The sequence below is a fragment of the Terrapene carolina genome, unplaced genomic scaffold, assembly GCF_002925995.2.
Source record: "Terrapene carolina triunguis isolate 2854851 unplaced genomic scaffold, T_m_triunguis-2.0 Scaffold131, whole genome shotgun sequence".
NCBI classification, from domain to species: domain Eukaryota; kingdom Metazoa; phylum Chordata; order Testudines; family Emydidae; genus Terrapene; species Terrapene triunguis.
In genome coordinates this window covers 13,958,277-13,975,111 of record NW_020664482.1, presented here as the reverse complement: position 1 = coordinate 13,975,111, position 16,835 = coordinate 13,958,277, and the positions used below count along the sequence as shown (strand labels likewise).

The following is a 16,835-nucleotide window of genomic DNA, read 5'->3' as shown; positions in this document are numbered from 1 at the left end:
AGGATATCTCCATTAATTTAATTTGGTGGGTGGACTGCAGGAGACCCTTTGGGGGAGATTGGTTAGGTCCCAGGATTACTGATGTCTTTGAGGGAAGGTTGCAGGGGGCCCAGTGTATTTGGGAAGTGTTGCAAGGGCCTGGTGCATTCAGTGGGTGGATGGCAGGGGGCCCACTGTATTAAGGGGGGTTGTTAGGGGTCCAGTGTATTTGGGGAACTTACTGGGGGCGCAGTGTATTTAGAAGGGGAATTACAAGGGGTCAGTGTATTCAGTGGGTGGACTGCAGGGGGCTGGCTGTATTTGGTTGGGTTGCTGGGGCCCAGTGATATTGGTGTATAGGGGGCAGGGTGTTACTGGTGTATGGGGGGAGAGTGCTGGGGGCAGGTGTTAGCGGTGTATTTGGGGGGGCTGTTAGGCGTTACCGATGTCTTTGGTAGGGGGGTTGTCGGGGACCCGGCGTTGCCGGAGTATGGGGGGGGGGAGTCGGGACGCGCTAGGCCCGGCGGTGTCTGGCCGGGGAGGTTTGGGGCCGTGGCTCCGCAGCAGCCGCGCGCTGAGGGGAGGCGGACGCTGGAGTGTTATGCTGCCGCTCGGCGGGAGGGCGCGCGTTCTTCTCCCAGGCTGCCCCGGGCCCGTTTCCCGTCATGCCTGGCGGGCCGGCCCGTCCCCTCTGACCCCGGCCCGTCGCTCCCCCATCCGGGCTCTCGGCGCCACACGGGGAAGATGGCGGCGGCGGGGGCGCTCCCTGCCGAGTGGATAAAGAACTGGGAGAAATCGGGCAAGAGCGAGTTGTGAGTGCGGGGCCGCGCGGGGGGAGGAGGGGGCCGGGCGCTGGAGTCCGGGGCCCGCCGGCCGGGCGCTAGGAGCTGGAGTCTGGGGCCCGGTCGGGCGGAGGGGCCGGGAGCTGGGAACGCAGTGGGTAGAGGGCAGGGCTCTGGGCTGCGTTCCCCATATCGCACCCCAAAGGGCTCAGCGCCCCCTACCGGGTCTGTGCCCTTTCACCCTCACTAGCGCCCTCCCCGGGGCGTGACCCGCCCCCCTCCGCCGGCCCAGCTCGCTGGGCTCTGGGTGCGCGAGTCCCAAGCGCCCCCTTCCTGCCCTTGGGCTAAGCTCCCCCGAGCGTTGCCCCCCGTTCGCCCCCAGGGCTCCGCTCGCGGGGCTGAGCCCAAGGCTCTCGAGTTGGCCTGTCTCCGCCAGTGGCGAAGCGTCAGGCGCCCCAATACGGAGCATCCCCGGCAAGGCCCCAGCCCCGAAATCCTTCGATCCGAAGGATTTAACGCCCACGTCTCTTCTCCGATCCAGCCCAGGGTGGGCACTACCGTGGATGGTTCATTCCACCCTTGTGCTCCGGCGGGGGGGGGGGCTTTGTGTGCCAAGAGAGTTCCACTTCGCCCTCCCCAATCCATCTGGGTCCATTGGGCTTGGCAGAGAAAAGAGCTGCCTTGTCACTAGTCCTAAGAGGTCTCCACTTTGGCAGGTTCCCTGATTGTATTTATTGCCCACTATGTGTTGGGGTTGCCTCTGATCCGGAGGTTTGACTTGAAATTCACAATCTCCTCAATTTAACATTGACTTGTTACTTGGGATGAAGGTTTTTTAATATTGTAGATTAATCTGAAGAGCTCTTAAAAACTTCCATCTCTCTGCCATTTATTAAAAGTGATGACACTTTCAAAGTTAAATTTTAAGCATAGAATATTTTGTGGTGAATTTCAGTGAGACATTATAGTATTCACAGCATCATTAATTTCCCTTACTCAAATTGGCACAGCTGTACAGTCCTCTCAAAAGCTGGATGAGGGGAAGAGGTGGTGAGGTGAATGGAGAATGTAGAGGCCCTCTGCAAACACCACCATTCTTCCCTTGACCTGTTCCATTTTATAGTGAAAGGAGTGGAATAGCCTTGTTGTCTGTGCCCTTGCATCATGCTATATATAGGCTTGACATAACCATGGCTTAAACATGTTTTGGTCTATACTAAAAACTAAACTGTATTATGACCAAATAAAGAAATAGCTGTATGGTAATAGGGTCCCCTGACAGTAATAACTGCAGTGTAGACGGGTCTATAAAGAAACTAAAGTTCAAACTCCTTTTTAACTTTCCCTGTTTAGGATTCTATGTTGACAACTGAATTCATAATAAACTTGAAAGATAGTGAATAAGTATAGAGACCGTATATTAGCCATTGTTTACAAATTTTTGTGTGTATATAGCAAGAACAATGGAATATACAAATGTAATACTTAAGCAATGTCTATTAAAATATATAAATAGGTATAGCTCATTAAATTACACAGTATTTTTTATATAATATAGGTTTCACATACAAGACACGTATGTCGAGACTTACCATTTTTTTCTAGTCCAGTTCTTACTCATGTTTGAGTTAGGAAACTGTTCAATATGCTTCATTTTTGAAAACCCTCTTATGATAGATGGTAATACAAAGTTAATGTTGAGAGATATTTCATAGTTGATTGTGTAAAGATATGTGCATTGTTTGAAGACTCTATAGTGCTATAAAAGCAAATTTGCAGCAGTTTAGAAGGGGTGGATTAGCTTAGTCTTTGGCTATTATAGGATTCATACAGATCAGCTAAACCATTTTCTAACAAAAAGACAGACTATCTTAGAAATATGTTACACGAGAGTATTCTAGCCTAGCCTTTGAATCCATGATTTTAAAAAACAAAACAGAATATAAAATGATTTTGGTCCATTCATGATGGCTTATCACAGTGTTACCATTTAAAATCTTTTGAAAGTGAAGAATTGTATCTTTATCAAACATTCCAGAAGATTTCTTGTGCACCAAAATTCTGGTTTCCTTGGAAGTGCATACTGAGTAATTTTGCTAGAATTTTTATTCTGAAACACTGACCAATCCCCTCTGTTAATAAAGAAAAGCAATTATTGATTGCATTTTACATTAATTTTAGATACCGAAATGAAATGCTTCAAAAATATTTTGTAACAGTTCTAGAAATGAAGAATTAGAAGCTTAGAAAGGGTGCTAGGTGCTTTGCAGAAGACCTAGGACATGAATCCAGCTCTAAAGAGCTTGCAGTCTAAATTAAATACATAGCATAACTGATTAAGTTCATAAACTGTGGGAAGGGGATGAGCTGTAGAAGGACAACACCTGTAATTCTAGCAACTAAAGCTAAGTGATAAATGTTAGCAAAACTTGTTTTACCCATCTTTTTCATTGGGGGCAAGCGCCTATTCTCAAGCCAATGTTTAGTTTTTAAGCATGGTGGGGCTGGGCAAAACAGAAGCAAAATATCAACTTTCACTCAAATAAGAACCAAGAATTGTCTGGGGAACAATCTATGGTTAGTAGGAAGAAAAGGTGAAGACAGAAAATTCATTAATTGCTGGTAATGTAGGGTAGCTTATGAGATCCAGGAAGATCACAGTCTGAAATGATATGTTGGCAAAGTTATTAGTTAGCTATACTTAAGCATCATTTTACAAGTTGGGAATTGCCCTAATGAAACAGACCAAATAGTTTGTCTTGTTTAGTATTTTGATTCTTGACAGTGATCGGTTCTGGATGCTCAAAAGGCAGAAGTAAACAGCCCACTATATATTATTCCTTATATAATACTGTATAAAAGTGTGTGATCAGGTTATGCTCTGAAGCATGAGAGTTGATGGCTTTTGTAATATTATTAGGGCTGTCAAGCGATTAAAAAAATTAATCCTGATTAATCACGCTGTTAATAATAGAATACAATTTATTTAAATATTTTTGGATGTTTTAGATCATTTTCAAATATATTCAATTACAACACAGAATACAAACTGTACAGTGCACACTTTATATTTATATTTGATTACAAACATTTCCACTGTAAAAAAACCAAAAGAAATAGTATTTTTCAGTTCACCTAATACAAGTATTGTAGTGCAATCTCTTTACCATGAAAGTTGAACTTACAAATGTAGAATTATGTACAAAACCCCCCTGCATTCAAAAATAAAACAATGTAAAATTTTAGAGATTACAAGTCCAATCAGTCCTACTTCTTGTTCAGCCAATCGCTCAGACAAACACGTTTGTTTACATTTGCAAAAGATAATGCTGCCCGCTTCTTGTTTACAATGTTACCTGAAAGTGAGAACAGGCGTTTGAATGGCGCTGTTGTAGCTGGCATCTTAAGATATTTACATGCCAGATGCGCTAAAGAGTCATGTGTACCTTGATGCTTCAGCCACCATTCCAGAGGACCTATGTCCATGCTGATGAAGGGTTCTGTTTGATAATGGACCAAAGCAGTGAGGACCAACAAATGTTCATTTTTATCGTCTGAGTCAGATGCCACCAGCAGAAGGTTGATTTTCTTTTTTGGTGGTTTGGGTTCTATAGTTTCTGCATCAGTGTGTTGCTCTTTTAAGACTTCAGAAAGCATGCTCCACACCTTATCCCTCTCAGATTTTGGAGGGCACTTCAGATTCTTAAATCTTGGGTCGAGTGATTAGCTACCTTTAAAAATTTCACATTGGTATCTTTTTTGCATTTTGTCAAATTTGCAGTGAAAGTGTTCTTAAAACGAACAACGTGCTGGGTCATCACCCGAAACTGCTATAACATGAAATATATGGCAGAATGTGGGTAAAACACAGAGCAGGAGACATACAATTCTCCCACAATGAGTTCGGTCACAAATTTAATTTGTGGCCAAATTAACGATGGCCAAAGAATGAAGAGGCATATGAATCTTTAGTGCATCTGGCATGTAACTGTCTTGCAACACCAGCTACAACAGTGCCATGCGAATACCTGTTCTCACTTTCAGGTGACGTTGTAATTAAGAAGTGGGGAGCATTATCTCCCCTAAATGTAAACAAACTTGTTTCTCTTAGCTGTTGGCTGAACGAGAAGTAGGACTGAGTGGACTTGTAGGCTCTAAAGTTTTACATCATTTTGTTTTTTAGTGCAGTTTTGTAACAAAAAACCCCTACATTTGTAACTTGCACTTTCATGATAAAGAGAGTGCACTACAGTCCTTGCATGAGGTGAATTGAAAAATACTATTTCTTTATCATTTTTACAGGGCAAATATTTGTAATAAAAATAATATAAAGTGAGTACTGTACTCTTCGTATTCTGTGTTGTAATTGAAATTGATATATTTGAAAATGTAGAAAAACATCCAAAAATATGTAATAAATTTCAATTGGTATTCTGTTGTTTAGCAATGAGAGCAATTGTGATTAATTTTTTTTGAGTTAATCGCATGAGTTAACTGCGATTAATCGACAGCCCTAAATATTATCCTAGCTAGTCTGATCTTTTGTACTTTTTAAAGAGTCTTTGTTTATTTTGATAAACAAGTATGACAGATGTATCAAAAAACATGGAGTGGATCATGGAATTGTAAGTTTAAAAAATGCAATATCTATAGTCAGCATTGACAAAGAGATTAAGACAATTAAATCTATGTATTATTCTAAGCAATATGAAAAATACTATATCATAAAGTTAACACTGTTATGACATAAACATTAATACTCAAATAACAGATCATAAAGATTCTGGACATATCCATAGATGGCTACGATCAAAAATAAAAATATAACAGATTAGTCTAAGCGATCAGCCATCCGATTCCTAAAAATTCTTCACAGCCCTTATTCATAATTATTTATAATTGTACACTTTATAAACTAAGGATGTAAATAACATGTAAAAACAGTAACTATGTAACCGATTAAATTTCTATCGGTTACACGGTTAAACGTTAACCCATAGGAACTAGAGTGTGGGGGGTGCTGCAGCACCCCCATGTTTTACATGGGTCCCGGCTGCCGGCCCCTGCACCCAGGGGTCCCTACTGCCGCCTGACTGCGGGGCTGGCAGCCGCACTGGGATGCCAGGTGGCTGAGGGGCTGGCAGCCCGGAGGGACCCTGGGCGCACGGGACGGCAGCTGGGACCCTGGGCAGAGTTTAATCGTTAACAGAAACCGATAAGCATCAAGCTTATCGGTTAACCAGTTAAACTCGTACATCCCTATTATAAACTCTAATTTAATTAGCTCTTTTACTGACTTGTAATGTCTAGGCCTTGTTTTTGAGAGAGGTTAGTTAGTGCTGGTCTTTCTTTTTCTTTTCTTACTAACTGCTCTTAATCTTCTTGGAAGCTCCCACACTTGTAACTTTATTTTAGTCCTGTGTTTTTTTTTAAATGAGGTGACCCAAACTGAACATTGTTCACGGTGAGGTCATTTTTATATATGCGCGCGTTCACATGATCACGCAGAATGTGCATGTGTGTATCTTAACCCTTCTAAGTATACCATAATATCTTAGGCCTGGTCTACACTACGGGATTAATTCGGATTTAGCAGCGTTAATTCGAATTAACCCTTCACCCGTCCACACAACAGAGCCATTTAGTTCAAATTAAAGGGCGCTTTAAATCGATTTCTGTACTCCACCTCGACGAGCGGAGTAGCGCCAAAATCGATTTTGTTAATTCGAATTAGGGTTAGTGTGGCCGCACACCACCGAATTAATGTGATTAAAATAAATGGGGTAGTGTGGCCGCACACCACCGAATTAATGTGGTTAAAAACCGAATTAATGTGCTTAGTGTGGCCGCGCACAATCGAATTTATACAACCTGTTTCCCAAATTCGAATTATCTAAATTCGGATTAATCCCCTAGTGTAGACATACCCTTATTTGCGTGTGTTTCGCCACTGCTTGGTACTGGGCGGACATATCCATTGAACTTATACAATGGCACCTTTGTTTTCTTGTAAATTAAAAGACTAATACAGGACCGTGTAGTGTGTCAGAGTAGCTTTAATAATTTCTTTGGCCACCTTAAACAATGGGTTGATCTTCAAGATGAGCTGAAAGAGCATTCTTGATATTTTGAGTCTTGTTTCAGTTTGTCGTATGTGATGGGAGCTTATATTTGTCTGTAGTACAGAAACAACTTAAAACCCTTGAACTTGCACTAAGATCTGCTGAAGTGGACCCTTCAGCGCACAGTGGAGTTCCATTAACATCACAGCTTGTTGATCCATTATAAAAACTGATATCGGAAGGACTTTGTGCTCCAAAGGGTCTGCCTGAGTGGATCCCAGTGTAGGATCAGGGACTTAGTTTGACTGTTAATTTTAAGCAGAAAGTAGAAATAACTGCACATAGACTGACTGTAATGTATACTAATTAATCTACTTAATATTTAAGAAAATACATAGTAGACTCAGAAGAAAGACTAGGTTGAGATCAGATGGCCTGAAATAGTTCTTTTGAAGAAATATTGATTTTTGTAAATGCTTTTAAAGGTCTATTTATCTTGGTTAATAATGAATAGAAGAAAATTCACTATTAGTGAAAGAATGAAATAGAAGCTTCTTGGCCCCAACGTTAGAACTAGACCTGTCCATGTTATGTGATATGTTAGAGAGAATCTATTGTGTTTTCTGTAACAGTAAAAAAGTAATCATAATAATTTGAGCCATACCTTCACTTTCCATAATGTAGCTGTACAGTGAACCTGCTTATTGCATTATATTTACATTTGAAATTGCACATTTTCTTAATGTTGGACACAGTATATATATCTTTTTGTTGTTAAAATCACCTAATCCTTTGATTGATAGAACAGCTGTTTGGACCAGATTGGAAGGGAGTTGTGTGCATTGGTTGCAAGCAGCCTGAGTGACTGGCTATGATTGTTGTATGAGCTTTCTTTAGAAGAGTTAATATATAATTTTGGTTATGATATCAAGGAAACCTAATATTTTTATATATAATCTACATTATAACATACTGCTATGAGTTTATATATCTTTATGAGAGAATATAGAATTTGCATAGTTTTGATGCTGTCTTCATTTTTAATTCTCTCAAACTCTGAAATGAATTGTAATATCTAAAGTTGTGGTCCTTACAAGAATATAATTGTTCTCTTGCAAACTTTAAAAAAATCTGATTTGAGCAGTCTACTACAATTTTATAAATGTAGGCATTTACACATTTTTTAGGTCTCTGCTCTTATGTTTTGGGGCCTGATCTTGTAGTGAGAACAGCGCAGGAAGATCCCGGAACCCTTGAGGAGCATTTTTGAAGTCAAAGCCCCACCTGGGTGCACAGATAGCTATTAACAAACAAACAAACAAAAATCTTAAAATATATAAGGTCTTCTCTTTCACAAATATATAAGGTCTTCTCTTTCACAAGGTATTCTCTTTCACAACAGTGTTGTTTTTAAAATGGATACAAGATTATTTAGAATGCTGTTGTGTAGACCTATTTTTTAAAATAAGGGATTTGCACAATATAACACAGACACTGATCTAGAGGACAGAACCCTCCAGCCTATAATCATCTTTTTTTATATTTTTATTTAAAGATTAAAATAGATACTTAGTAGTGTGTGCACACTCCTCCCCCTTGCTGGGATTATGTTCTGTGAAATCATGTGAATGCCTAGCATTAAAAAGTGAACAAATATTTCAAACATACATATGGGCAAAAGTTCAATAATGGCCACTAGAAAGATACTTGCATGTCACTTCTTAACGATATTATGTAAATGGCAGTGCTTTCTTGCCTACTTTCATGTCCTTATATTGCCTTAATTTCTCAGTTTTCTGGCAGTCATGCTGAGAAAGTATGGCAATCCAGAAGCTGGAGTATGGAAGTACTACTACATTTGTAACTTTTCTAAATTAAGATCCTAATTTTAGCTTTAAGTATTGAATAAAGATTATGTTTTGGTTTTCAACTATTTTGACAAGCCAAACCAATCTAAAATAACTAGATACATATAGAACAGCAAACAGTACTATATAATTCTATTTGTAACTAAACTTCATGACTGATTTTGAAAACTGAAATTGTATAAAGAATATTTCTCTTTTCAGTTTGCAATTATGCCGCACGCTCAGTGAAAATAAAAGCCATGAAAATGTGACTTTCAGAGGTAAGTTGATATCATCCAATATACTTGGAGTGTGTATATATATATGAAATTGATGAGGGTCCAAATGTGTGCCTGGATGGAATGTCAATATGTATGGTGATTGCTGCATAATAAGGAGGGGGGAGCTAAGTGCATACAGCCAGGAGGATATCCATTTACACAGATTCAGTTAATCTCAAACATTCACACAGGAAGTATGTAAAGGGAGCACTCTGCAGACCCGTAACCAGTCTTTGGTTAGGGAGGTGGATTTCTTCACCATAGCTCCTTGTGAAGTTCCATATGCAAAGCTCAACTGCTTACGTTTTGTGGAGAGCTGAGTTTTATTCTAACAAGTAATTAGGTATATAAGAAATGCTTGGAATGTACAGAAGTAGCTGCTTAATAATGCAAGTATAAACTCTTAATCATATTGTTCAGTTTGCTCCTATAGAGTTATAGTTCTTAGTTTCCAATTCTGTCTTCCTTGGGTAAATATATTGCTGGTTTTAGTTTCTAAAGTTCCAATTTTAAAAAGGGTTTTAACGTTCATTCTAAAATGTGTGTGCTTACAATTTTGATGGGGAGCTTTAAGAATTAGAATGATTAAAATGTCCAAGGACAAATAAAAAAGCATAATTTTGCAACATAAACAAGAGAAATTGAATTTTGGCTTTATTTGCTCTGTATGATTCCCTGAAAAGAAAGATTCAATATTATGGAGTCTGCAAAGCTGCTTACTTTGTTTAGGTGGTGTCTGGGGATCTTGTTAAAACAGTTGCCTTGGGAAACGATAAAAGCAGAGGGGATTATTATTTTGAAACACAAATGTGATTTAATTAATTTTGCAAAATAAAAAGTATTTAATGTTAAACAAATAAGTAAAATTGCAAAAATATATTTTAACTCCCAAGTATGTTTAGAATAAGTCATTGTTTTAATACAAGGCTGATGGCCCAAAAATGAGCTGTTTTCAATCATCATCTTCCTTTATTGACTTTTATAAACTTGAGATTCAAACTTTCATTGAAATTTATAAAGCTATCTATTTCCTTCTGATTGAGGAAAGTTACTAGATTTGGTGACATACTTAAAAAATTGAAATTTATGCAGTCTCTATAATTGAACAATTCTCATTCAATTAAAACATGAAAGGGTCTGATTCTGCTCTCACAATGATGCAAAATGGGAATAACTCCATTTAAATCAGTGTTTTGTGTTATAAAACTAGTGAGAGGAAATCAGGCCCACAGTCTACTGGGGAACTCCTAGTTATCTATTTCAGAAGATAAATTAGCTTGATGAAGACAAAACACTTTAAATTTTCTTTTTTTTAGATGCTTAGATACAACAATGGTGCTTTCAATAAAAAAAGGAATTAAACTGTGATTAATTTATATTATTTTTGTGTGAATTGTTACTACCAGCACTTCTTAAAATTCTGAGTAAGTTCTATATCAATTTCAACTGCTGCTTCCCTTGTATATTAAAATTATTTAGTTGTATTTTAATGATTATTATTGTAGTGTCCTAGAAACACCAATCAAGGATTATGGTTCCATTGGGGTATGTGCTATACAAGTAAATAGGACAGTCTGTGCCCCAGATGCTGTTTCTGTCTCAGAATAAGTTGAGATTTAAGCTGAGAAGTCTGTAAGTGTAATAGAGTATGCTTCTGTCTCATCTGATGACTAAGGTATCAAACTTTTTAAATTATTTCTGGAGCATATGTTGACCTACTATAAAATGCTTCTGAATTATATATTTCAAATATCCTAAATATCCAACCAAAATTTAAACAACCCCCTCAAACGTCTACTTCTGAAATAATACCATTATTTATTTAGAAGATACGCCATTTCTCAATATTGCAGCTGATCTTGGAAAAAATATCTTGGACTGTCTAGGTGACTGACTTCGACTAACTGATCATTTTGAAGATTAGCGTAATCAATGAATGGGGATTCAAAGCAGAGGACAGGAACATAGGAGTTGTCATATTGGATCAGACCTGAGGTTCATATAGTTCATTATCCTGTCTCCGACTGTGGCCAGTACCATATGCTTTGGAGGAAGATGTAAGATTGCTGCAGTACGGAGGGTTGGGGTTACATGTCCCCACATTAGGTCTCCTCCTGAATTCTAATAGTTAGAGATTGGCTTAAACTCTGAAGAATTAGAGTTCCTTCATCAGAAATACTACTTCAAAGAAAATTAAGAACTTCTTGCCCAACTCTGAAATTAAACAATTCCATGCTATTAATGTAACTTCAAGTTAGAGTTTTGTAATCCCAAATGTATAGAGTAGTTGGGTTTCGTCAAAAAGATCCACGATCTGAGTACTCATTGAGCACACTGTTGATGTTTAATATTTTCAACCGGGTGTTTTGTATGGCTGTGTCTACATGGCTTGGTAGGAGTGTGATTTCCCCTGCTAGTGTTCACATAGTTGCGCTAACTTTCCGTGAGCTAGCGCAAGTATAAATAGCAGTGTAGCCAAACTATAGCATTGGTTTTGGCTGTGGAGACATGGGTGAGCCTTACCAAATATATACGCACCAGTTTCAGGTGGTTTTGTATTCATTACGACTCAGCGGTGCCTTCATGGCCACTACCAGTGCGACTGTGGCTACACTGCTATTTATATTGGTACTAGCTCAATGAGAGCCTGCGCGAGTGTGAGGTGAGGAGCGGAATCACACCCCTAGCTTGTAGTGTAGACATAGCCTATAACAGTGGTGGCCAAATTTACTGACCCTCCGAGCCGCATACGACAATCTTCAGAAATTCAAGAGCCGGGGTGCGCCTGCCGGGGCTTGGGGCCTCAGCCCTGCAGGAGCCGCCTGCTGAGGCTTGGGGCTTCAGCCCTGCTCCTGCTGCAGCCCCAAGCCCTGACAGGTGTGCCCTGCTGGGCTGGAGCCTTGAGACCGCCCCCCTCCCTGCTGGGCAGAAGCCAGAGGCGACGTGGGGGGGGAGGGGGAGGGACACATGAGGTAACGTGGTCCCCCCCGATTTTTGCCAGGGTTTGCGGGCCGTGGCCAGTTACATGCTGCTGCTTGGCCCCCTCCATGCAAGGCAGCTGCTGGATCTGGCAAGCTGGGAGCTGTGGCTGTAGTGAGAGGCAGTGGCAAATAGCTGGGAGCTGCAAGCAGAGCCTCTGCTTTTGCTGCTGCCTCTCCCCGCCCCTCCCTGCAGCTCCCAGGTGTTTGCCATTGCCTCTCCATGGGGAGCTAACACCTGGGAGCTGCAGGGAGGGGCTGCTGAGGGTAGGGGGGCATGCCTAGGAGGGTGTGACTCAAGCTGTTGGGAGGGACCTTTAAATTGTGCCCCTGCTCCCCCCAACAGGTACCAGTCGTCTCTGGCAGAAGTCCCTAACCCCACCACCCTGTCGCCCCAAGCTCCCCCCCTGCTTCCAGTCTGCTAGGCGGAGAATGGGGGGCCTCCGTGAACCATACTTTAACTGTAAAAGAGCCTCATGTGGCTCAGGAACAGCGGTTTGGCCACCCCAGCCTATAATATAATTATACGCATAATGAAAATGTACCTCCTTTGTGTTTTGGCTTTTAGTCACATCAGTTATTATAAATGTATTACTCACACTGTAATAAGGTGTTTTAAAGACAATTCTCTATACATTTAAAATACTGTGGCCATCTGTTTTTAACTTGTTGGAACCATGTGTACAAAACAAGCATGTATTTAATGTTCTATAATTCTCCCCAAACACACAGTCTCTGTTCCAAGGAGTAGTGAAGAACTTTGCAATTTAATGTAACGCTCTGAAGCATGTGACATTACGTAGTCATAGAAGCTTTTCTCTCACTTTTCTCTCTACAAAGTATTCAGCCTGACAAAGTGTTACTCAGTTATTAATTTTCCACCTAAAGAAGTGAATATTGATTATCTTAATTTTTATAGCTGCAACTTAGTTTAGTATAGTATTTTTCCTTTGTCATGACGTAATCTCCAATTTATGTGGACTATGCAAATGTGTCTTTATGCTGAACTTTAGCCAGTTAAACTCATATTGTTGTGCATGAGACTGGTGTAATAATTCATCCCATTTTAGTCTATGGCATTTAACTCTCTTTCCATAGAATCTCTAGGGCAAGGACCTTATTTTGTTATGTGCTTGTACAGTGCCTTGTCCCGTGAGGCCAGATTGGGACCTCAGATCGCTGCCTTATACAAATAAATAATTTGGGTGAAGTGGGGAAAAAAGTAGATTTTCCCTAAAAGTTAGACTAAGGATTACCTAATACTTGTGTTCCTATGTTTTATGTTTGACAGATATCCAACAGGCTCTGTATGAGCTTGCAAATCACGTTGTCAAGGGAAACCTAAAGCACGATCAAGCTTCTAATGTTCTCAGTGATGTTATAGTAAGTATATATTGGTACTACTTGCTGTAGGTTTATTTAATATTTTAGTTAGCTTATTACTTATGGAAGTCAAAGTAAATGGTAAACCAGCAGAAACACACCAGACCCTGCAGACATAGTCCCTTAAAACTTCTAAAGAAACGGCTTTTACTCTTCGGGCTTGTACACAATAGCACTTAGTTCAGTATAACTCAAGTGCTCAGGGGTGTGAAAAAGTCACCCGCCGAGTGACGTTAGTTGCACCATTCTGAATCCTGGTGTGGACAGCGCTGTGTCAGTGGGGGGAAGCTCTCCTGCCAACATAGCTACCACTGCTTGAGGAGGTGGACTTGGAAGTGTAACTCCATGCCAGATACTCTGCCCATCTTGTTCTATCCCTCTCCACCTCCTTCACCTAACCACCTTCCCACCCAAAATTAAGGTGATACTTTTGACTATTAACACCTTATAGTTTCAGCATAAGTTTAAGGTCTACTATGTGTTGTGAAGAGAGAGGGAATGAAAACACTGAAATGACAAATATTACTTATATACAATTATAACTATTGTGCCAAGACCACTTTAAAGAATATGTTGGTGATGTTACATCTTTCCTGTTGAAGTGCACTGTAATGAATGAAAATTTCCCAAGGCTAGGTTAAAATGGTATTCATTGAAAGTATATTGAGGATCATCTGGTGAAAAGCTGAAGAGAGAAACAAATGTTTTATAGACATACGTGGGGGACTATGGTACTCAAATGCAAGCTCATTCTTGACTGGGAAGTTTGGATATTTTTTAACTTTATGGTTCTTTTGTGTACCACAATGCTAGCGAAGCCTTTCAGTTTTTACAATTGGTACTTTTACTATAGAAAATAGTTTAGATACTAGAATGTTCAGGAGGGAGGAGTGTGGGTGTTTGGGGTAGCTATAGAATAGCCCTGTGGGCTTTTTAGCTAATGCTAGGTCTGATTTATGTGGAGCTCACTTAAATTTCCAACATATTTAAAAATACCTCAGGACTGAAGCTATGAGGGGGGGAAAAAGGTGGATTGATTTAGATAACCTGTTTTAATTTTGTTTGGCTGTTGTGCTTTTTAGTTATTTTCCTAAGGAGAGGTTGATTTTCATTGGTTGGTAACCTTTTAAAACATATTGATTTGCAACTGAATACAGCCTTTATGCTAATTTTGGTATTTCTTTTTGCTGACCCTGAAGGATATGCTATATCTAAATACATTTTTCTCATATTGTATAATTGTATAGCTAATGTGCACTTAATTAGATTCTAAGTTTTTACTACTTTATTATGTTAAAAAATGGTGAGTGACGCATTTCTTATTTACTAAATGATTATTGTTTTGGATTTGTGACCAGCTGTATTTGGATGGAAATTGGAATTCAATCAAAAATGCACTGAACAATTGCTTACTTTCTCATTTTTAACATACAGTTATAAAATAAATTAATTGGAATGTAAATATTGTACTTACATTTCAGTGTATAGTATATAGAGCAGTATAAACAAGTATGAAATTTTAGTTTGCACTGACTACTTTTGTGCTTTTTATGTAGCCTGTTGTAAAATAAACAGATATCTTGATGAATTGATGTACCCCCTGGATGACCTCTGTGTACTCCCAGGGGTACACATACACCTGGTGAGAGCCACTGCTATAGGCTACCCCAACAACTTCCACCAGTTCAGTAGTTTGAATATTATTACATTCTGGCAGCAAACATACACTGTTTGAATATTATTTTTATTTAAATGATATAATAGATTTAAAGTAAGTTTAGTAATTAACTAGATTCTCAATTTCGAATTTAAATAGATTTATTTTTAAAAAGAAAACCATATATGATTTAATTTAAAACACTGTTTTTTTAATTTAAATTTTTTTTTTAATCTACCCTGATATATATGGCATTGGCTTTTCAATATACTTATCCTAGGGCAGTGTTTCTCAAACTGTGGCCGCCGCTTGTGTAGGAAAAGCCCCTGGCGGGTTTGTTTACCTGCTGCGTCCGCAGGTCTGGCCGATCGTGGCTCCCACTGGCCGCGGTTCACTGCTCCAGTCCAATGGGAGCTGCTGGAAGTGGCACAGGCCGAGGGGCGTACTGGCCGCTGCTTCCAGCGGCTTCCATTGGCATGCAGCGGCAAACCGCGGCCAGTGGGAGCCGCGATCGGCCGGACCTGCGGACTAAACAAACTGGCCCGGCCCACCAGGGGCTTTCCCTACACAAGCGGCGGCCCCAGTTTGAGGAACAATGTCCTACGGTGAAACGGGAACCCCAAGATCTGGAGTTACTGTGTGTTAGTGTTTGGGTGTATGGTGTCAGTTTGGCAGATGATTTGTTACATGAAGCCATTTCTTAAATTCTCTGATTTTTAATTTAGAAATTAAGGGAGATGTTCAAAGGCACAAATGACATTTAGGGTACCTACATTCTCTTGATTTAGGATACCTGACTGTCATTTGTGCCTTTGACAGTCCACCCCTTATTTACACCACTTCTGAAACAGTCACTGTTGTTAAGCGGTGTTCAGTCATTTTAACTTTAATGAAATGTGTGTTTTATATGTTTATATAAGTTAAAAACGATATTATGGTTCAGATTTTGCAAGTGCAAAAGTCAGAACTTTGAATTGTTTGTGACACTATACAGTTTTGAATAATTATCAAAATGAATACAACTGGCTGTGGACCTGCTTTAAACTGTAAACTTGGGATGTTTATGTTTAGGAAAATCAATGTACTGTTGATGCACAGTACATTCTTAAAATAATTTTAAATTTGATTATTAATCAAAACTTTTTCAAAGTTAGTTGGCTTAAAGTATTCTGCAATATGCTGTTCAGGCAAGGGAATATCCTTAAGGCATGCAGAATGTCATTTCTATTTAACTGTGTATCACCACCCCTTAGAATAACAAAAAGAACCCAAACCAGGTTAATTGAATCTTAATTGTGCACCCAAAAAAGGCATCTTTGGGTTGAAGAATAAATATAAAATACTTAGTTCCAAAACTGAATTGTAGAAGTACTTGAAAACAGGGACTTACAATGAGCGTGCCTTGTCAACCTTTAATAATAGCATTTCTAATTCAGTGCACTTTTAAAACTTATGCCATACCCTCAGACATGAGTTTAACTGTCTTTGAGATTTTTCTTACTGGATTTTTCTTTTAGTACTTTTCAGCTCAGTTGATAATGGTTTCCTTTGTATTAATATTTTCTTTTGTATTTTACCAAACACATCAGGCACAATAGATAGTTAAACCACTCCTGTTCATTGATTTAACAAGGATAATGTTAGTGGATCTAAGTTTACATTTCTGTCAAGACTCTTTCTTTATTAAAACAATAGACTAAAATATTCTAATGACACATTGTGGTATTCCTGCATTTACTGTCTTTTTTGTTTTTGTTAGGAATTTCGGGATGACATGTCCTCCATCCTTGCTGATGTATTCTGCATATTGGGTAGGTTTCTTTCTTCCTTTCATCACTGGAACAGTTTAGTGAAGGAGAAGTGTGT

At 39.4% G+C, this 16,835-nt stretch overlaps 1 protein-coding gene across 3 annotated transcripts in view; it reads left to right on the top strand.

Moving 5' to 3' along the window:
• The first annotated feature begins 695 nt into the window (after positions 1 to 695).
• THOC2 (THO complex 2) overlaps positions 696 to 16,835 on the top strand; it is a 109,947-nt gene continuing 93,807 nt past the window's right edge. For 2 of the 3 annotated variants that reach the window (XR_003899841.1, XR_003899842.1), the window contains exons 1-2: positions 13,231 to 13,312; positions 16,729 to 16,780. Coding sequence is in view for 1 of the 3 variants with exons in the window: in XM_024195480.3 (XP_024051248.1) it covers positions 724 to 791; positions 8,893 to 8,951; positions 13,221 to 13,312; positions 16,729 to 16,780 (271 nt within the window). In the remaining 2 variants the exon portion in view is untranslated. Of the gene's footprint in view, positions 792 to 8,892; positions 8,952 to 13,220; positions 13,313 to 16,728; positions 16,781 to 16,835 lie in introns of those variants that run through there. The other variant, XM_024195480.3, reaches the window with a different exon arrangement.